The sequence below is a fragment of the Scardinius erythrophthalmus genome (genome assembly GCF_964197995.2).
Source record: "Scardinius erythrophthalmus genome assembly, chromosome: 2".
NCBI classification, from domain to species: domain Eukaryota; kingdom Metazoa; phylum Chordata; class Actinopteri; order Cypriniformes; family Leuciscidae; genus Scardinius; species Scardinius erythrophthalmus.
Window position 1 is genome coordinate 28,839,406 of NC_138222.1, and position 22,335 is coordinate 28,861,740.

Below are 22,335 nucleotides of genomic sequence, written 5' to 3' on the forward strand. Positions count from 1 at the left end.
TGTTTATCAAAGTCCAATGCTCACATCAAATGCAGTGTGGCGGGCCCATGTTCCAGTGTAAGAGTGTCATCTGGGGCGGAAATTACCACTACACACCCACAGCCAGCCAGCCAGAAACAACAGCAGGGTCCTCTGTGCTCTTCTCTTATCCTTGAGATGGTCTTTTAATAGGAATGTTCCACATTCCCCGCTTGGAGTGGAAATAGTGGTAAAAGTTCCTCAGTCGCAGTCTTTCTACCTCTAGTCCGTTCTGCAGAACCCTGAGAGAAGAGCGCAGATGTGATGGAGGAAGAGAGGCAAAAAACAGTAATTACACCAACACTGAAACTGAGAATTTTGGTAACACTTTGTTTTACAATGTCCTTCTTACATGTTACATACTCTTACTGTAGGAATAACTATAAATTATTATGCACAATTACATGCAACTAAACCAAGTCCTAATCCTGTATAGTTCATTAATATTCCTCAGTACTTAAATGTATAACTACATCGTGACACTTAAAATAAAGTGTAACAACATTATGTTTTTGATTGATTGATTAGATATTAAATTTCACATTCTTAATTAAGCCACACCTGTCTGTCATGGGACAGATCACATTCTAAGAAACCTTTTGACAAAATTGAGTGGTTACTGAGTTTTGCTCCCAAGGCAATACTTTTATATCCATTTATTTACTCTGCAATGTATACAAAAAGAAAAGGACAGAGATGCAGTTTCTATGTTCAAAAACGTAAAAAAAATGATCACATAATGGTTAAATCTGTATGGACCCTGAAGTTAAGATGAACTAACAATGAACAGTTGTATTTTTTATTAACTAAAGTTGACAAAGATTAAAAAATACTGTAACAAATGTACTGATCATTGTTAATTAATGTTAGCATTAACTAATGTTATCACATGGCTTGGTTGAATTTTAATGTAGAATGCAGTCTGTTATGTAAGGGATAATGTAGAGCGAGAATATAGTAGAGAAGAGCACAAAATATTGATTTAAAAAGGAGTTTATTGATTTAAAAACGATTGTATTGCTTCCGCTAAAGAAAATAGTCTGTTCCGTGTCTACGGTTAGAATCCTGCGTCCATAGCAACGCTCTGTTTTTCATGGCAACGGTGTGTTTTACTTCGCAGCGGTCTGTTATCAAGAATTAACAGACCGCATTCTACATTGGAATTCAACCAAGCCATGTAATAATTCTTGATAACAGACCGCTAAGTGTAACACACCCTTGCCATGAAAAACAGAGCGTTGCTATGGACGCAGGATTCTAACCGTAGACACGGAACAGACTATTTTCTTTAGCGGAAGCAATACAATCGTTTTTAAATCAATAAACTCCTTTTTAAATCAATATTTTGTGTCAAATTATTGATTTATTTGGTAGGTAGCCATGTAATAAGACCCTCTGCTTCGCGTCGGGGTCCTGATCAGCCTGTCGGGGTTATATTCGCTATAACAACCGCCTCGCTCTACATTATCCCTTACTTAATGGGGCCTTATTGTACAGTGTTACCAAAGCCAATTGGCATTCCCAATAGAAAAAATGCAGTTACCTGTCGAGCAACTCCCAGTCTTCTCCTCCCCAGCGGTCTTTAAACTCCTCTGTGTTCATCCCACCAATTTTATCAAAATCTGATTTATAAATTCCAAACAAGCCAAAACCATTCACTTCCCAAAAGCCTGTGTGTGAAAATTGGAGACATAAGATAAATGTACACTGGCAGTGGCATTCCCTCAGTCTCTAATTTATTTTAAACACATTTAGTTCATTCCAATGTACATAGCCTAGATGCATATATTGTATAAAACAATTTAATTTGAGAATGCATTCATATGTGGTACCCTATGTGAGGGAAATCACATGAGGAGGCAGACTGCCTGATGAACATATTGACCAATCAGAATGAATATTCAAATTGAGTAACATTATTTGTTTTTGGCAAAAAATATGTTTGACAAAAGCAACTGAGAAAAAAAAAAATCAATTAGCCTGTCTCCCGATAAATAACCAATTATATAATCAGATGTAACATTTCAAAAGTCAGCTTTTAATATCACATATCAATCCTGCTTATGGTAAAACACAGCTGGTTAAATAAATTACTTAAATATGAAAATCTGTTCTTTGAAAATCTGAAAATTTGTTATAACAGTTTCACTCACACACACACACACACACACACACACACACACACACACACACACACACACACACACACACACACACACACACACACACACACACACACACACACACACACACACACACACACACACACACACACACACACACACACACACACACACACACACACACAGAAAATACAAAAATACATACAAAGTAAACTATAGGCATTATGTCTAAAGCAGAGCAATATGACTCCATTTAAATACAAACAGGATTTGCGAGAAATAGAATCAGACACATTATGCACAACTGGTGTTTAAGCAAATGTGTTGTGTAAGTGTTTAGCAGCTGTCTCTAAATGTGTCTGTGTATATGTCTTACCATCAGGCTCCAGAGGTGAGCTCCCACAGTCCAGTCTCATGACGATGGGTGCGAAAGCCAATCTGCCTTCCACACAGTGTTTCCTAACGGTCTCCAGGATATTGTGAGGGAAGTGGATGTGCAGGTCACACAGGAATACTATGCTGTGACTGTCCTGGAAATTACATGTTATACCATCACCAGTGTTGGGGGTAGCGTGCAACAAGTAAAATGCTTTGTGTAACCGACTTTTTGGAGAAAATGTGTAAATATGTTACATATGTATAATCACTTTAACATTTACATTACTTTTCAATTTTTTTTATAATTTTGATTTTGTTTAAAAATTACATTCTGTTCTGTATAATTTATGGTCAAATACATCCATAAACCTAATATTTCTCCATAATGTACAGTGTAAACAAATATAACTGTAGCACATTTTGCACATCTTAATCACGTTTAATTCAGTGTTTTTTTTAATAATTATTTGTAATGAATGAAAATTATTTCGAGTAAATCCTACACCATTTTGATTTCTCAATGTAGACACTAAACTACTATTGCAAATTATGTCAGGTGGACAAAGATTTGCAGACACTAAAACACCACCTTGGAACACTAATAAATACCTTCTAGAATTAAAGAATTAAAACTTTAATTCTGGAAGAGTTAGATCTTCAAATCAGCTAAAAAAAACACTTTCCATTAAAAGTAATGTAATTACATTCTTTTAAAAGGCAATTAAATAAAATTTCATTTACCACAATAACTTTAAAAAATATTTTTTATAATAGATGTCACAGTTACATTCAGTTTTTGTTTTCATTCAGTCCTTTGTCTAGTTTCTCGCCACTTATGTGTTGCCATGATAACTGATGTGATTAGTCCTCTTAGTTCAGCTGTGTCTCCTTATTAACCTTTTTTGTGCCACTACTTAAGTTCCTTTGGTTGTTGTTTGTGCAATAGCACGCTGTTTTGTTTGTTGCTTGTTATTCTGAGTTCATAATAAATCTTATGTTCTTTTATAATGATCTTCGTCTTCTGTGGATCTAATTGTTACAAGCTGTTGACTCACAAATACTGTAAAATCTTTTATTTTTTCTTACCTTTATGTTGTCCACCCCCATCTGCAAACCAGACGATCTCTCGAAGTTCCCTTCACGTCTCAGATACTCATACCTACATACACACAGCCAAGAACAGGAAAAGGTAGGGATCTTCTAGAAGACATATGCAGGGACACTGCTCTGCAGGTGCTCAGATAAAAGTGGAAAGAAGAACTCAGTATTCACCTGGGCACAGTGCTCTCCTTCAGTGCCTGCTCCACATCCATGTCATCGCTCTGGAAGTCAACGATGATCACGCTGAAATTCTCATCCTTGGTCTCAAGGTGCAGGAGCTCCATATCTGAGATAAACTGCTGCACCCAGCGAGCCTGATTCTTCACTGCCACAAGAGACAACTCAGATGAGTGGCTATGAAACCATAAGTTTTATGTATATTTAAGTCTTTTATGCAAGGCTGCATTTATTATGTATTCAGAAAAACAGTAAAAAAAATTACGACAATTTAAAATAACTGTTTTCTGTTTTATACATGTTAAAATGTAATTTATTCCTGTGATGGCAAAGCTGAATTTTCAGCATCATTACTCCAGTCTTCAGTGATCCTTCAGAAATCATTCAAATATGCTGATTTGGTCCTTGAATACAGTTTTGCTGCTTAATATTTTTGTTTAAACTGTGATAAAACAAAAAAATTCGGGATACTTTGATATAGAACGTTCACGAAAATAGCTTTACTGTCATTGATGATCAAATTAATATGTTCTTGATCAATAAAGTAATAATTTCTATTAAAAAAATCTTACCGACCCCAAACTTGTGAAAAGTAGTGTATCAGATTATGGCTATAATTTAAACGGACAGTATGGAATTTTTCGCCACTAGGGGTCGCTTACCTATTTACAATAACAAAGGCGTAGATTGATGACGCAACATTTGCTAAGAATTATGGATCTTGTCATCAACGTCAAGCCAACCGATCTAATAATGTTTATGGATGACTGAATACATTGATGTTTTTATCATGACTGTGATATGAAGCAGTTCGGGATTGCTAAGAGACAGCTATCAGCTCCACACGCGACACGAGTCCCGCGGATATAAAAGGAAAAAGGACATTTCATTCTACCGAACTACACGCAAGAGCAGAATTACTACTCACAGGCCAGTTTATTAGACAAATTAAACTTGTGAGGTAACGCAGCGCTGTTTCACTTGGTCTAACATTACACTATCACACTAAACTGCATTTGAATGTGTTGAAATTAATGTGTTAGTTTGTCTGTATGAGACTAGCAGTAAGCTAGATCAACATTTGAATAACATACAGATCATATTATAACATTTTATCATTGTTGAACTATATAACATTGATTAGTTTTATGTAAATGTGCTCACCTGTTTAATAAAGTACATGTAGGAGCGGTCGAAGTCTCGGACGTGGAGCTCTCGTTTATATACTGTCTATGGGAGCTCTAGGCATCTCGAAAACACCGCGGTGATATTGATTCTCGTTTTAGTTCTCCTTTTTTATCCAAAGTCTGCTTGCCATGGTCCATAATGTTTGAACCAAACAACAACAGCGTGCAAATAGACATTGCGAACTACAAAGTTGTCCGCGTCAGTCGCTTTGGTTACTATCAGAGGGCTCTGGTTGCTATGGCAGCACGAGCGGAAACCAGGGACAACGCGGATATGACGCCATTGACGGTGACAAAACGGACATAAAGAAACGCGATGTTTCTCGAATTAAATTACAAATTTCTCCTGGTTTGAAAGTTGTTGGAAACAGTCGGGATAATGTAAGTAATGTAATGTACACAACTAAAAAAAATATATAACATAGATATAGTGATTTTTGCTATTTTTAAAGCAAAAAAGTTACATATTGTGCCTTTAAATGATCATTTACAGGTCAAGTCAGTACCCATTTCCCAAAAATGCATATAAACAGGAATTCTTATTCATTATAAATACCTGGTACAACAAAGTGTACCATCACGTCATGTCGCCATTCTAACATGGCTGGCTGGCAGAGCAGGGGTTTGGCCCAGCTGGTGCTCCAGAGTGTGATGTTGTGCGTTTGGGTACTGGAGCTGCTGGGTGGAGGTTTTTTGGAGGGTCTATGGTGGGACGAGGGCATAGTTCCCTCTCTGCTCTCAATTCCCTCCTCATGTCGACTGCGGTGCAACAGCAGATAGATGTAGTCAGACAGGCGCACCACTCTTTTTCCTCCCTCCATCAACAATAGTTCCACCAAATAACGGTTGCCCCTAGCTGAATCTCTCCGCTTCTCTACATTTACAATTCGGACCAAAGTGTAGATCCTGATAGAGAGGAAAAAAAGAAGAAACAGTTAGAAAAAGAGACAGCGGTATTGTAAATAGAGTCAACTTCAATGAGACAATGAGCATGTAAAATATAAGCACATACTGTAATACCACACATCATGTTTAATCTAGTTGTGTCAGGGGTAATAAAGCTTTCCCATTTGTTATTTGATAAATCTGCATAAAGCGACCCACTGAGAAAGTGCTTAACAGCAGGAGTGTTCAAAATGTACACTTGAGCTGCAGGCTCAGCAGGAAAAATCCACACAAATATTTATAGGGGTCATTTTTTTTCACTGTGGTCTATATAGGGATGTCCCGCGTGACGTCACGCCATTTGGAGCAGCCATTTTGACGGTATAGAAAATCCTTAACCGCTGGTCATAATACAGGTCGTCGTGAAATATTCACCAGAGAATGTCTATTATGGCTCTATATTCACCTATTTTTCTATCATGCCCGAGCGATGCTGTGATACCGATAGCCTGCTAAGCTTGTGTATGCTTTTAATGAAGCTCCAGTGTAGCGTGATGGGAAGTGAATAAGGTAACTTAGCTGTAAATGTCACCGAACTCAATGTCAGGAAGTTTTTCTACACATTTAATGTCTGTAAAAATAACTTGTGGTGCTTCATAAGGATCTATGATTACTAATTCCTTTATCTTCCTCTTGTATATTTCTTTTTGTGATGACATGACGTGAAGAGTTGCCCAGCTGACGGCCGCTGTGCTAATAATAGATAATGGTCAGTGTTCGTCTAAACCAGTGACCGTGACGCTGAAGTGTGTGAGAGAACAAATGAAAAACATCAGTGTGAACCACGAACATTTATTTATTTGAATTAAATATTTAAATTTCAATCATTCTGTGTCATTTTTCAATGTCAATCTTTTCATTATTTACATGTTTATGCCCAAAATGCTATAATATTCAAAGTAGTTGACTGTCATTCTCCTCTACCCTGTGTACATTATTGATTAAATAGCCTAACGTTAGCCTATTTAACATCGTTACTAGGCACGAGCGCGAGCATTCATTCAACTATTTTAAAAGACTGGAATAAACACCAGCAGCACACACAAGCAATCTTTATAGTCAATTTGATTAAAAAATGTAAACCCAACAGGTAAGAAATGTCAGAAAGAGAAGAAAAAAAAAACTGTTAATGGGAAGACGAGCATATGACTGCTGCAGCTTAGTGGATAAATATATTTAGCCTATTTATTATTCAGAATGCACAGTTGGAAAGAAAATATATTTATAGGAACATTACAGCAGGCTCAAGATAATTAATACAGTGACCATTATATACTATTATATTATTTTAATCAATTCGCAGTCATAAAACATGTGATAATCCGCATTCTCATGTATGTAGGTGCGCTGAAGTATTCCGTCAAAATGGCTGACACGCGGCTAGAGGTCACGTGACTGGGAGATCCCTATTAGTAGTAAAGTTGTCTACATCTAAAATACTCGTCATTTATATTGTAAATACATTTTATGCCTTATATATAATTATTCATAGTATTAAAACCTTTTTTTTTTCTTCTTCTTCTTCTGCTGTATCTTTAAGACTATTTAAACGCTGCCTTTGCGTGAGGGAGGTGTCCGATTTGTGAACAAACTGTTCTCCTAACTCAGTTCTTTTCATAAACTGGTTGATTTAGTACACAAAAACCTGAATGATTCCAATGCTTGAGTTCAACTCATTGATCCAGTCATAGAAGTTCATCGAAGGTGAAGTAATCAACTAAAATCATTCTCATACAAAACTATTGAATAGCTTCAGAAAACTTCAGTATAATGCCCAGTTAATATGGAGATCTTTTATGGTGAAAAATAAATACGGAATGCACTTTTATTTTGAAAGGTCCAAGTTCATTATTTGTAAAATTGACAAAGAATTAACCAGTAGATCCTTCAAAATTTTGTAGAAGAAAGAAAATCATACTGGTTTATACTGTACCAACATGAGGGCATGTAATTAATGACAGTTGCTATTTTTGGGTGAACCATCCTTTATCTTCAGTATCTTCATTTGCTCCCAGACACTCACCCTCCATTCCGCTCGTTCAGCCTCTCCATGTACTGTGAGATCACATCAACGACCTCGTTCTCGGCGAGCTGCAGATTTCCTGAGATGTTACACCTCAGGTCGTTCCAGTCCGACCTCAGCAGCTCAAAGTCCACAGGATTCACGCTGAAGGTGCGCTGCCAGTTGATGGCCTCCTCTTTCAAACTCGGCCTCACTTGGGCCTCCTCGTAACTGTACTCGGACATCTCTCCTTCTTCAAGACCCCTGCTCTGAGGAGCCATGTCCGATCCCTCGGGCATTTCCGAGATCTTTGTTGGCTGCACCTCCGGAGGCCGGCTGTTCTCAGACGAGTTTAGCCCAGGGTGGCCTCTCTTTTCTGAGCTTGACGGGGGCAAGCTGTCTGGATCTGATATGAAGGCGGTAGGGTCGCCCTTATTATGAGGCCCAGGCTCTGTAGGCAAGGAAGGATGGCTGTGCTTTAACAGGGCGGTTTGGGTGGAAGTCTTACGCCCCATTAAGGAGAAGTCCGGCCATGGGAGAGAAGCAGCGACTTGGGTTTGTAAAGACCTCCATTTCGAACTTAAATCCACAAGCCTCTTGGTCTTTCTAGATTGATGAAGGAAGACACCAGGAAACACTTCCATAGGAGGCTTTGGTCTGCTTACTGGTGGACGGGGTCTAGTGATGTAAATTTTGTTGGTATTAGTCTCTTTCTCCACACTTGTCCCAAACACAGGCTTGCCTGCGCTACCTATAATCCTATTAGCCAAAACATAGAGAGGGGACTTTTGAGGAAGCTTAAAGGGGGATCTTCCCTTCACAGGTGGACTAACAGTTTCTCTAAGTTTACTCCTGTTTGGCAGTCCCGAGTCAGGGAGTTGCCATGTTAAAAAACGGCCTTTCTGAACCAGTGCAGGTGGTTGGGAGTCCCTGTGCTCCTCGCTCGCTTCCGTCTGTTCATTTAGAGACCCACTTTGAGACTCTAATGCACCTGCACTACCCTTTGCCTTTCTTTGCCTTATTTCTGTCATTTCATCATCCACCACCAGAGTGTGTTTATAAAACCTCCCCCCTATAGTTATTTTACTCCTTTCTTGCTCTTTTAACTGATTGTATTGCCTCTCTTGCTGTAAGACGTGGCTCTTTGAACCCGTGTCTAATCTATCAGGCTTTGAGGAGGCTGTAATCCTTGATGTCTGATAGGGTTGACTGGTCCTCCTGACTGGCCGGTTGCTGGAGTTGATTGTCTCCTCTGGGTCGACACCTTCTTCCTCCTCCAGGAAATCTGTCGAAAGAGACGAGCCCCATCAAACTAACACCCTTTAAATAATTAATATAATCTGAAATGAGAATTGCTTAATGACATGATTCAAGAGTCAGTGACATGTGTTGCGATGTTGATAGAAATCTACGGCTAACCATTATCATTTCCAGGCCTTCCAATAATGCTGTTGCACACAGCATGTTGCAGCAGTCCAAATTGTGTGGTAATTTTTGACACACAATGCACTTGAATTATATATGAAATGGAGCCACTCATTAGGGAAACTGCACCAGAACAAAAAGGCACATTGTGATTTTTTTTTTTCCTCAAATATTTTTGTTTTAGTGGCTTAATGTAGGAACTTTGTACTAGGGGTGTCGTAATATGCCGGCATTAACGATAAGCATGAAAAAAAAAAAAGAAATATTGTTCTCATGTTAATACTACGCATATGATAATATTTTAAATAACCCAGTACCACTGTCTGTTTGACACTCCAACAAAGTAGGTGGCGGTACTGCACCTTGTTTGCCACCTTTCATAACATGGGGGGAAAAGAAACGACGCAGTGTGTAGCTCCTGCTGCACAAAATCATGTCAAAGGAGATAACAGACAGAAAAAGCAAGACTGCCTGCACCCCAAAAAAGTAAGTTCATCAGTGAGGGATTTAAAAAAAAAAAAAAAAAATTACGATTCTGTAAAAAAGACAGTTCAACACTCAATTATTTTTGTCTTTTTACAGTTATGGCTATGAAGTTTCCCGACACTCAATGAGTTTGACTCATTGGCCAAAAAAGAGAATCATGAAATTAAGTAAAAGATGAATTTGACTTGATAAATGTTTTTCAAGATTTCTATAGCTATCACAATAATATTATTACCACACTTTTTTGGGCATGGTAATTGTGTAGTGAAACTCTGATATTGTGCCATAATATAGGTCTTTGTATCAGTAAATCAAATGGTATCTTTCTAATAGTGTAACATAAACCATGTAATGATCCTAATAAAGTTGGTGGCCAGCTGTTTTATTTACTCTTCAAAGCCCATTTCTACTCACATTTGGCGTCTGGCCTGTGTTAATTTTGAACCTTGGGAACACACATGTCGCTTGGCTCATTACAGATGTCATGGAGAGATTTTAAAGAGAGGAAACAGCTGCTGAATTCTTATCTGTTATTAAGATCCCAGCTGAACACAGACCATCAGGTTTGGGGAAGAAAACAGGCTGGTCATCCTCCTCCTCATCCATCTTCATGTACTTATAGAAGCCAAATCTATATGACAATTCAAAAGAATGACAGGGCCATGCTTACCTTTTTTATTTATGCATTTAGATATTGACTGATTGCCTAATTTCTTGTCATGATCAGTTGGGACTCATACTTTTCTAAGTAGACAGGGGACTCTCGGTAGAAGCATTTGTTCTTTTTCTCCATATGGGTAAGTCTGGTGAAGTCATTGGGATATACATAGGAAAGGTAGACCTGGTTGAGAACACATACGAATATGAGAAAACTGGTAGTGATTTTTGGTACATGAATAAATATTACGGAAAAATTTATCAAATAAGAAAATTGGAAGAATTAAAAACAGTGACTGTAATTGGATAGCATGAGATATAACAGATGCACCACCCCTGTGTTGAACAGTAATGGCCAAAAGAGGGCACTGTTTGCTCTAAGCTCAGAAACATATTAAAAGAGATATTTAGATATCAGTGGTTCTCAAAATTTTTGGGGGACCACTGTCCAAGACAATATTCAAGGACAAGATATTTGTGGCTGTAATGACAAAGCTGCTTATTTACATAAACTAGGAGTGGCACACTCCTTAAAAATAAAGGTTCTTTGTTGGCATCTATGGTTCCACAAAGAAACTTTAACATCCATGGAACCTTTCCATTACATAAAAGTTTTTTTTAAGTGGAAAAAATTTATTTAGATTTTTTAAATGTACATGATTTCCCAGTCATATTCATTAAGATATGTTTTATTTTAAATTACAATTTTTAATCATAAAAACAAATGATCACAGCTTGGCATCACTAGAAAATGATATTGTATATACATTTTTAAAGAATTAAAAACATTCAATGACTTTTTCCGGTCTAGAAATTATGTTTTTAAAATTCCCTCATATATCCAGTGTGACAGTTGTTGAGGAAACGAATTGAAATGAAAAATATGATATCCGTTAACTATATATCTTTAATATCTTTATTTTTAGCTGTTTATTTTAACGTTTGCTTTGTTTAAAAAAATAAAATAAGCCATCATGTGGCCCCCTTCGGAAGTGTGCTGAGGCCCCCTAGTGGATCCCAGGCCCCTTGTTGAGAACCGCTGCATGAAAAGTTTTCAATATCCTACTTATAAAACTAAACTAGCAAAATAATTATTACAAATGTTATAAAAATGTTTATCAGAAATTAGCAGCTAAAAACCTGTTTGGTGAGACTGTTACTTACAAACTGCAGGCCTTGATAGCGTGCGATAGGGAAGTCCTTCACCACATACGTAGGAGAGTAGACACAAGATGGCAGAACATTCTCCAGCCTGGACCGATCTATCATGGGAACTAGGATAACAAATATGTCATCAAATGGGACAATTCACACATTTTGATGGGACAGTTTAAATAGCTGTTACAAATAGCTGCTCAGTACAAACATTTTAGCAAATTAGCTGGTTTTCATACAGATTCCCAATGGCTTCCATTCATCACTATAAGCTTGCGCATTTACACTCACTAAATGCACCTCAGTCCTGACTGTCACATATTCTGTGGTGTTGCTTTTAACAAGCTGACATTATATCTACACCACCATATGGACCTACCAGTGCACTGCAAAGCTTCCACACAACTAGCAATTAAACATTAGCACAACTGCAACCCACTGTCTATCCAGATAGATGGCTGTTTTTGTTCACCAACCACAGCCATACACGTAATAGTGCTAGAATGCTGAAAAAAAAGTCAATACATATGGACAGTTTAGAATGAACATGCAGGCATAACATGCATGTAGACTTTTTTTTTTTCAGTGCTGATTGAACCATCATTTCAAAATTAGCTGTCAGTTCTATTACAAGATCATCATGAAAAAATAAAATAAAAATAAATTATATACCAAGTTCTGGCACTTCCAGGACAAGTAATGATATATAATTAGAGATGCACCGATTGATCGGCTGGTGACCGGAATTGGCCGATTTTCACGTGATCGGCCGTAACCGGCGACCGGCCGGTCAGTCTGACAAATGCCGGTCAAATGCACTCGGGCGCGGCATAATTAACATAGCGCAACATCAGCATCACACGTGCACACGGAGCACATGTAGAAAACCTCGTGAATTACGTCCGTTCAGACCGCAAGCGCGTATTTTTTTTTCGGCGTGCATGTTAATCAATGAGTGCATTCACAACGGAAGCAGGAGCAGCGCGTGAGCGTCAAGCAGGAGCGTCGCGAGCAGTGAAGCGCGTGTTTCGGCGCCGAGTCTATTTGCTGCACTGCTCGCGCTCAATTAAAGGGAAAGCACACTTTTGATGGAAAATAGCCTAAATAGGGTTTCACAAAAAAGTGCCCAAAATGCACAGAATTTGTGTGTTTTAACAAGAACTGGAGCAGGCTATGTCAGAAAAGAAAACAAAGACTAATATTTATAGAAAATGTACCCTTTAAACTTGTTTTATTATTCAGTTTGTACAAGTGATTGCAATAGGCCTGTGTGTGTGTGCTTTGAGAAATATCTTTATACTGCAAGGCTATATTTATTTTATTTTTTATTTATATAGCCTATTATTTTATTGCCATTCCCTGTTTTCATACAGACGTTTCGTTTGCTAAATATATATATATATATATATATATATATATATATATATATATATTGGATATTGAATGTGAAAAGGAAATGGTTCTTCCACAACACTGCACTTTAGATGTGTGGGAACTATGCAAATTGTAAAATGTTCTATTACAGAAAAGATATAAAATAAATATTTGTGTGTGCTGTAAAGTGGTTAGAAAAAATGAAATCGGAATCGGCTAAAATCGGTATCGGCAGGTCAAACTTAATGAAAAATCGGAAATCGGAATCGGCCCAGAAAATTGTAATCGGTGCATCTCTATATATAATGTCAGAAAAAAATTATGTTTCAAATAAATGCTGCCTTTTGAACTTTCTAATCAAATAATCCCCCTCCCACTTGCAACAACGCTTCTCTTCTCTGATGATGTGTTCATCAGCACAAGGGTGTGACTAACCTCTCTGATCCAGAAACATGTCACTCACTTGAGATAACAGCAAAAGCAAATGACAACAATCCAACCAGTCCAATCAAAGTCCCATGTTTTTTCTCACCCAAGAAGCAATTTCACTTGGATATAATGTCACAATAGAAACAAGAAATGTTTCATCATATTAAATTAATTTCTGAAGGATCATGTGACACTAGAGACTGGAGTAATTGCTGCTGTTCAGCTTTGTCATCACAGGAATGAATTAAAATGTAAAATATATTAAAACTGAAAAAAAAATCTGATCAAATAAATGCAGCCTTGGTGAGCATAAGAGATTTTCAAAGACATTAAAAAATCGAAACTTTTAAACATTAGTGTAATATGATATGTTATATCAATTATTTTACTAGGCAAAGAGTAGTATCCAGATATGCAATGATCGAACTAGAGGCTCAGTTCGATCAGGTGAAATGGATGATTCACAAAGGGGAACAGTGAACTGAATCTGTGAATTTGCATACACACCATTGGGAATACTCACTCTTGTAGAAGGTGTCTCGTGGATCTGGTTTGAGCATGTCTGCAGAATGTGTCTCTGTCCGGTGCTTAACCTGTAGAGCGAGAGAGTGACTGGCCAGTGTCTGTGGGATGTGATGAACACTGTTCATCTTCAGACTGGATTCATCTGTCAAAGACACAGAGAAGAGAGAGAATAAGGACAGTGAGAGACAGCATCTAAATTTAAATCAGCTGTCATACTAACATTCAACAGCCTGTGCTGTTAGTTTGCCATTATAGAAATGGTACTGGAATATATCGCTGAAAAATAAATGGAGTGGCATACTTTATACTCAGACTCCTGTAGTGTAGATGCTATTGCAATTTTTTTATTATATGTTTAAAGCATAACTATCAGCATAACTATATGAATGAAAAGTTGAAATTAAAAATAAACATGAACTTTAGAATTGTCTAAATACCAGAAAATAGCATTATAGTACTAACACATGATTTAAGAATGATCCAAAGAGCATCTTGCATTTCAATGTAAGCAAGAATATCTGACCATCTTTAGAGAGTCACATGATCAAAGTCACAAATGTAATAATTTGATTAGTGACTTATAATATTCATTTAACAAAATTATCCTTTGTTTTAATCCTAAAAATTCTAAAACAAATTTGACAGGTTTATTTTGAATCCTAGATTTTCAACATGGTCCCACACTTTCAAAAGGTATGTGTTAACATGATTATTTAATGTGACAAATGTCAAGTCAAGTCAAGTCATCTTCATTTATATAGCGCTTTTAACAATGTAGATTGTTTCAAAGCAGCTTTACAGAGATAAGCGTATAATTTAAGGTAACAGAGATTGTTTCGGCTTTACAGCAGAGTTAAGTTATTTCCATCTAAAGTTAGTTTTGATTTATTTGCTTCCGTCGCAATGATCATTTGTTATTAAATTAGGGGCCGCTAAGACGACACTATTCTCTCTACACAGACTTTAAACGCGAACCTGTGAGAAACACTGATGGCGTTCACATGCGCATTTAGAATGGGTTCTATAGTTATGTGCGTTTGAATATTTGCAGTTATATGCAAATGGGCATTAACTACCATTTAAAAGTTTGGGGTCAGATATTTTTTTGTTTCCTAAAAAAAAAACCAATCATTTTATTCAGCGAGGACACATTAAATTGATCAAAAGTGACAGTAAAGAGTTTTACATTGTTACAAAAATTATAAATGTTGTTCATTTGAACTTTATATTCATCACAAATTATTATTATTTTTTTTTAAATCAGTGTTCCACAAAAACATAAAGCAGCACTACTTTTAATATTAATAAAACGTGTCTTGATCCTCAAATCAGCATATTAGAATGATTTCTGAAGGATCACGGGACACTTAAGAGTGGAGTAATGATGCTGAAAATACAATAATTATTATTGTTATTTTAAATTGTAATTATAATACTGTAAGGATGGATTTCTGCTAAGACTGAACTTGAGAATCCTTACCTGCAATAAAACAATAAAACTCACTCATCTGGAGAGATCTCAAAGAAAGAGCATAAGACAATGCTTTGACTTCTCTCCTCACTTATCTATGAGCCTCTTTCTACCTACTCCCCTCCTTTCACCCTGGCTCAAGTCAATGAAAGTTCACTAAGAATGTTGTTTACACATATCTTGTGTTATAAGATGTATCTTGTAAATATATTGTTTTTTCTCTTTCATGTTTGGTATCATTTTAAATGACTCAAATTTCACAGCAGTCACTTATATTACGTGAAAGATTGAAAACTTAGGAGAATTCTGTTCTCCTGTTGTGGGTGGTGTCTCTTCAGGATATCTGATAATCATTGTTCCTCTCCCCCAAAACCAAGTGTGGCCCTTTGGGGCACGAGAGTAAGTCCAACAAACAACTCTTTTGTTCTGGTCTGGGTATTTAAAGGAAACTGTCCGAAGAGTCACTGGGAATTCTGCTCCCTTTGAGTAAGATCAGACAGGCGAGTTTGTGTCCCTGAGATCCACGTAACCCAGCTGGCGTGTCTTTATGCGGCATCGGGCCCCTAATGAACGAATAACTGAAATGATGGGATACCCAGAACAATCAAATACCTACCTATTAAAACATAACCAATATTTATGGTTAGTTCCTAACTAGAACCCAAGTCTAAATTTAATAACCATTTGAAATTTGAGTCAGACTAAGCACGGAACTAGAATCAAATTTAAACGAAATTATAATAAATTAAGTGAACTTCACAGAAGCACTGAAAAGACCTACACACATTATACCTTCGTCCACGATGTTGGATTCCATTGCTGGGCCGACGGGTGGTCCTTACTTCACAATGTTGCTGTTTTTACTGCCTTGCTGAGCATTAGAGATGTCTTTTAAAAACATTATTTCAAACTTATGAGCAGTGTATATGTATTTACAAAGGAATTACAACCACTGAAAATAATGTATAAAATGTCCTAAAGTTGACAGTCGATGCTCATAGACAGCCGTCAGGAAACAAGATGCTTGCTGCTTGTCACCACAACTGCAAAGTTTAAAGTGACATTTCATTGACACAGAGCCAAACTGCACCAGAGAGGAGGTGAGTTATGGACTGCATATTTTAGTTCAGCTTTTATAGCGTTACATCTTTACACTAAATCTGGAGCCAGTACAGACCATCAATAAACATGTTACTCTTCAACACTTTCCACACTGCTAGGCTTCAAATTCAAAATCCAACCTCCCTCTGGGAAACCTAATTTCTGGTTGGATCAGTTTCATTTTTTTTTTTTTTTTTTGTATGGACACTTCCCTAAGGCATAAAGAGATGCAACCAGGCTCACACACACCTCCCGTGCTTTAAGACAATCCCTTAGAGATCAGTCTATGGGAACTGAAGCATGCAGGTGTGTGTGTGTGTGTGTGTGTGTGCGTTTGTGAGAGGGAGACTATATTCATTACGGCTTTTCTCCTGACATTATGAGAGCTCACAACAGTGTCTGCTCAGCTAGCCGCTGATGAAAACACACTTTAATTAGTCCTATCAATCTACTGCAAATATGTTACTGGGCAAGTATAAGTTATAGTCTATCAGTCAAGTTATAGTCTGTCTACACTGATGCTAGAAATGCTGAAAGAAAGCACGTGGCACTGACAGAGGGATGAAAAGAGAAAGTATAAAGGGATAGCCTAGAGTAACATCCAATATGAAGACAAAGAACAAAGAGATGGAGCAGAGTTGTGCCATTATAGGCTAAAAAGACTGCAGCTTTGACTGATGTGTCCGTTGATGCTGTTGAAGCTTTAAAGCTTTAGTCATAGGCCATATGGCTTTATTAATTATTGAACAGACACATAACAAGCAAATTAATTTGGACATAAAATAGAATAAAATCTCAAACAAACTTTCTTCTATTTTGTCTCTGCATTTCTCCTCTTTCTAACTTGCAAATATTACAAATATTGTTGGCTCTTGTAAGTCGCTTTGGATAAATTGTTCATAATTTGTAATTATAATTGTATTGTTCATAATTTGCAGATGTTTTATCTTATTTTTGAATAATAAAGATAAAATAACGAAAACTGGGCAATACCCTTAAAGGGATAACTTTGTATTTTATCTACTCCTAGGTTCATTTTAGTACCTTAGAGTACAAAGATATCACTTTAAAGGGGTCATGATATGATAAATCAAATTTGCCTTGATCTTTTGACATATACTGTAAGAGGTATTTGTTCCATTAAAACATCCTATAAGTTTCATAGCTTAAAGACATTTTAAGCTATGGAACTTTGTTTCATTACAAACAAAGCATTTTTTTAATCAAGCTCCCAAAACAGATTTTTTTATATATTGTGGGATTTGTGATATTACACGGGCAAATACATTTGCATATGACTGCCTCCAGAGCAAGACATCGATTAATAGCTTTACAACATTGCACCATAGGCCCCACCCACTGGCATCCAGTCGCTTAACAGTTGACACTTGCTTACACAGGATGTGAGCGTTGCATTAAAAGCAAATAGAACCCATTATAATCACTGACGCTGTCTACACTGGATAGAGTTGCTATACAGATGCTTTCTCATGCACTCCACGCACTTGAGTCTGCTGACAAGAGGACAAAAGGAAGACTAAATGGAGGCGTAATGACGGGTTCAGACCACACGATATCAGCCTGATTTTGGCACAATCCATTTGACGTAAGTTGTTGTGGAGGTTCATAAACGACAATGGCCTCCGGGATGCAAGAATGATCGTTTCATCTCGTATAGTGTGTCATAGTGGACGCTTCACGACATGACAAGGGGTTCCATCACATCTGTGACGTTGACCAATATGAGCACAGATATCTTCCTTACACAGCGTTCAAACACAGCAAAACGAAAGAGTAACGATTGTATTGGTGATGCTAGGTGGAATTATGCAATGGAGGAAAGGTTCATGGAGCTATGGCAACAATTCTCCTACCTATATGATGTTTTGTCCAGGGACTACCACGCAAATTATATCGGAAGAATTTCAGAAACCCGGTGAGAACTGAAATTAGCATTAGGCTAGTATTGTTTGTTTATGCTCTTGTGAAGTCAATCGCTAATTCTGCCTTCTCGATGTTGTCAAAGACGGCTAGCGATGATTGGTCAGGGAGCAATATGAAGTCTGACATGATTCTTGTCAACGACACAAGAATTTAGTAGTCAAAATTGCATAATCTGACACAGTGATGTTTTTATTATTGGTGTAATGGATTGAATAAGAGGATTGTATGTTTGTTCAGAGAATTTGACTGCAGGTTGTTTTGTAAATGAGGCACAGTGTAATGGAGAGTTTGCAAAGAATATGTTGTTGACAAACGAAGAAGCCAACTGTACTGGATCTGGAAAAATTCAAAAGAAAGGTAAACAGATAAATAAAAATCTACTAATAAAACAAAATGGTACAAATAAAGTGCAGCACATGCATACAGTGACTGTGGCATCTTTAAGTATAGGAAAATTAACAAAACATTTCAGTGCATAGAAGAGCAAATAGATGATAAACTTAGTGTATAAACTTCTTATTCGAAAATGTCTCAGGGTTACGTATGTGTCATGTCGTTGATGCAATGGGAAGCCTTCAGAGCGTGCAGGTGTCTGAACCACGTGTGCCACATGCCAAGCTCCGATTGGTCATGGATGATGTCAGGTGACGCCACATAGTACGCGACTACATTTATATAAGGCACCTGCATGATTGTCATTCAGATTCAATTGTCTGAAGAAGCTGCACAGGCGTAATTGAAGTATGGCAACACGGCGCATCGTCTCGTTCCCATCTCAGGGAACCGGGTTATGTACGTAACCCTGAGAAGTTCCCTTTCGAGGAAACATCAACAATGCATCATGTTGTAGACACAATGGGAACATCAATGACCATGCCACCATACTGAGAGGATGCCTGCATCACAGATGTGAAAGTTGCACAAGCACCAACTGTAGTTTAGGAATGGGACAACCCAACAGCACTTGAGAGCCCAGGGTTGACCAAACATCCACAACATAAAACCTGATGAATGTGTGCGGAAAGGACCAGCTTGCCGCAGCACAAACATCTTGCAAAGATGCACCCCTTGCCAGCGTCATTGAGGCAGCCACACTCCGGATAAAATCATCCTTCACACCTAGAGGCGGAGCAAGACCACGCGCCTCATAGGCCACAGAGAGACCGCATTTGAGACTCAATGAGAAATAGTTTGTTTGGAAGCGGTGGAACCTCGGTCACCAAAACATACAAAGAGTTGATCAGTCATAAGCCACTGGCCTGAACAGTGGACGTTTGTTTTAAGGGCCCGGACTGGACAAAACGTATTCAGTCTCTCTTGTTCTGGAGTATCAAACAGATGAGGGGAGAAGGATTGGAGAACAACAGGATGGAAGGGAGATGAAGGCACTTTTAGGATGTAATTTGGCCTAGGATGCAAATTCACCTTAACTAGTCCGGGGGCAAAACCGAGACAGGACTCTGCAACTGAAAGGGCGATGAACAAGACCACTTTAAGGGTCAAAAACGTCTCAGAAACTGACTCCAAGGGTTCAAAGAGAGTATCCAACAACCCTTCCAATACAATTGACTTTGGTTTGCAAAAGGCCTATGCAGAGTACTGCGTGAGAATTATTATTTTTTTTTTACAGTTTCAGTGATACTACTATATTACACTACTATATATGATGTTGAATATAATGTAGAATAATACAATAGGAGAATATTTGTGTGTCCTAATAGTAATAAAATATTAATATTATTATTTTAAGAATTATAAAGTAATAATAATAAAAAAAACGATCTTCTTTATTTATTTAAAATATCACGATAGTATCGTATCACAAATTCAGTATTGCGATTTGTATTGAATCGTGACATGAGTGTATTGTTACACCCCTAATGATCAATATAACCATGATGTAGATGTAATAAAAACGAAATAAAAATGTAATTAAAAGAAACGTTGATAATGAAATGAAAAATTATGAAAAACAAAACAAAGCAAATGGAAGGGAGACTGGTTCATGAAGGTTCACCATATACTCTATCTCTTGTTAATAGAGCAGAAAGACAGTCAAAGTTAAACTTCTCGCTCTGGAGATCTCCCTCCATCTGCATCTCCCAGATGGCATGACTAGAGAGAGAAAAAGAGTGTGTCTGTGTGCCTTACATACGGTGCGGTCTTCCTTAAGGGAGTGGTCTGCGTGATTAATGATTAGGACACTCCGGAGTTGGCTCCGTACTCTCCGGTGAGCTGTGTGGGATGGCGGTGGAAGCTAATGCACATCCCCCTCTCCCTCAGCTTGTTAAGTACAGTAAGGATTTAATCGAAAAATTGCTTTCGTCTCAAATAATTATGTAAACGAAGCAAAGGAGGGCCATGGGGATTGTCTTTCTTCTTTCCCCTCCCTCTCTCACTTTGTGTCTCTACTTCCTCTTAAAAGCATGTGTAAATTAAAGTCAGTTCCCTTGATAAATAGAAGTAATTTGAAGGGGAGCGTGTGAACATATGTAATACTTGATAAGACGATAGGCAAAGGAGTACAACGTACATGCTGACTGTCACAGCAAACACAGGAGGCTCAGGGGAAAGTGTTTTCTGGTGATTACCTAGTTGCCACCGCCTCCATTTAAATGTAAGTGCAATGTCACTTTTCACACAAACAGCAGAACTGCAGAAGCTGTGATGTTCAGAGGCTGTGAATGTGAACTGCAATATTCAGATATGATTGCAAATGGCAGAGTTTGCAAATGTTACTCTTTGAGAATTCATTCCATTTTCTGTTTTATCTTCCCTTAACATGTGCTTGTATATTTAGCATTAAAAAAATCTCTAAAAGGAAGGAGGATTTACCTGTGTACAACGAGATATAAGCTGAGTCAATGACATCATACTTCAGCCCAGGAAGGAAAGGTCTCCACTGCAAGAGAAGAGACGGACAAAGAGGTGTAAAGGAGAGAAAAGTCTGCTGGGGCAAATTCACGAATCAGTTGCGACACTTTGCGATACAGGATTTCAGGGCAAAACAAATGCCTTATTCCAGGGCGCTTTATTCCACCTAACCACCTGGAATTCAGTTCAAGATGCTAATAATTAAATGAATATACTTTTAAAATAAAAAATGTTCATAAAATTAATAATTCACTAACCACCTGCCATCCAGATGACCAGATGCTAAAAATGAAATAAATAAAACTATTTAACTATATAAAACTAAAAAAAATGATTAAAACTGGGCATATGTTGATTCATGGTGCCTCGATAGCAGGATACTGGCAGGTGATGTTGTACAGTTCCAATAAAGTATGGTCTGAAATAGTACCATACAAAGGCCAGATTTACATTATATGGTTCAAGTGACCCAATTCGGATTTTTTTCCCTCCCATGTGGCACAGATCGGATATGACCCAAGAACATGTAAGCAGGACAATACGTGCGTTTGCGAAGATACATGCATTTGCGCCTGCCATGAAAGTGGACAGATCAGATATTCCCCTGTCAATGCGAGTCATCCGTCATTGAAAAAGCGATGGTGGCGAATGACGTCAATTCAGGTGGACACCATCTGTGATCACATGACTCTTTTCAATGCCCAGGCTGCAACAAGGGCACTCCTCTCTTTCTCCGCCTTAAGAGACCAATGTTTTGCTGACCTCTGAAGATGGTGCAGAAAGCTAAAGCTTGTATTGTCATTTAGTCTGCCTTGGCATAAGCTTTACCGGGTCAGTAAGATTACCTTGGCATGTTTTTTTGTATAGTTTACTATGTATGCCAAGTGTAAAGTGTAAATGCAGATATCGGATATGGGTCAGTTTTAAAAGAATATGTAAGCTGGATATAGTCAACAAATCGGA

At 37.7% G+C, this 22,335-nt stretch overlaps 1 protein-coding gene across 1 annotated transcript in view; it reads right to left on the reverse strand.

Moving 5' to 3' along the window:
* Positions 1-145: 145 nt before the first annotated feature.
* Positions 146-22,335, reverse strand: part of b4galnt4b (beta-1,4-N-acetyl-galactosaminyl transferase 4b) — a gene marked incomplete at both ends in the record, with an annotated part of 108,469 nt that continues 86,279 nt past the window's right edge. The window contains 12 exons of the mRNA XM_081393940.1: positions 146-260; positions 1,562-1,688; positions 2,518-2,671; positions 3,606-3,678; positions 3,792-3,945; positions 5,541-5,890; positions 7,953-9,216; positions 10,400-10,473; positions 10,583-10,683; positions 11,664-11,773; positions 13,981-14,124; positions 21,334-21,400. Coding sequence (XP_081250066.1) covers positions 146-260; positions 1,562-1,688; positions 2,518-2,671; positions 3,606-3,678; positions 3,792-3,945; positions 5,541-5,890; positions 7,953-9,216; positions 10,400-10,473; positions 10,583-10,683; positions 11,664-11,773; positions 13,981-14,124; positions 21,334-21,400 — 2,733 coding nt within the window. The remainder of the gene's footprint in view (positions 261-1,561; positions 1,689-2,517; positions 2,672-3,605; positions 3,679-3,791; positions 3,946-5,540; positions 5,891-7,952; positions 9,217-10,399; positions 10,474-10,582; positions 10,684-11,663; positions 11,774-13,980; positions 14,125-21,333; positions 21,401-22,335) is intronic.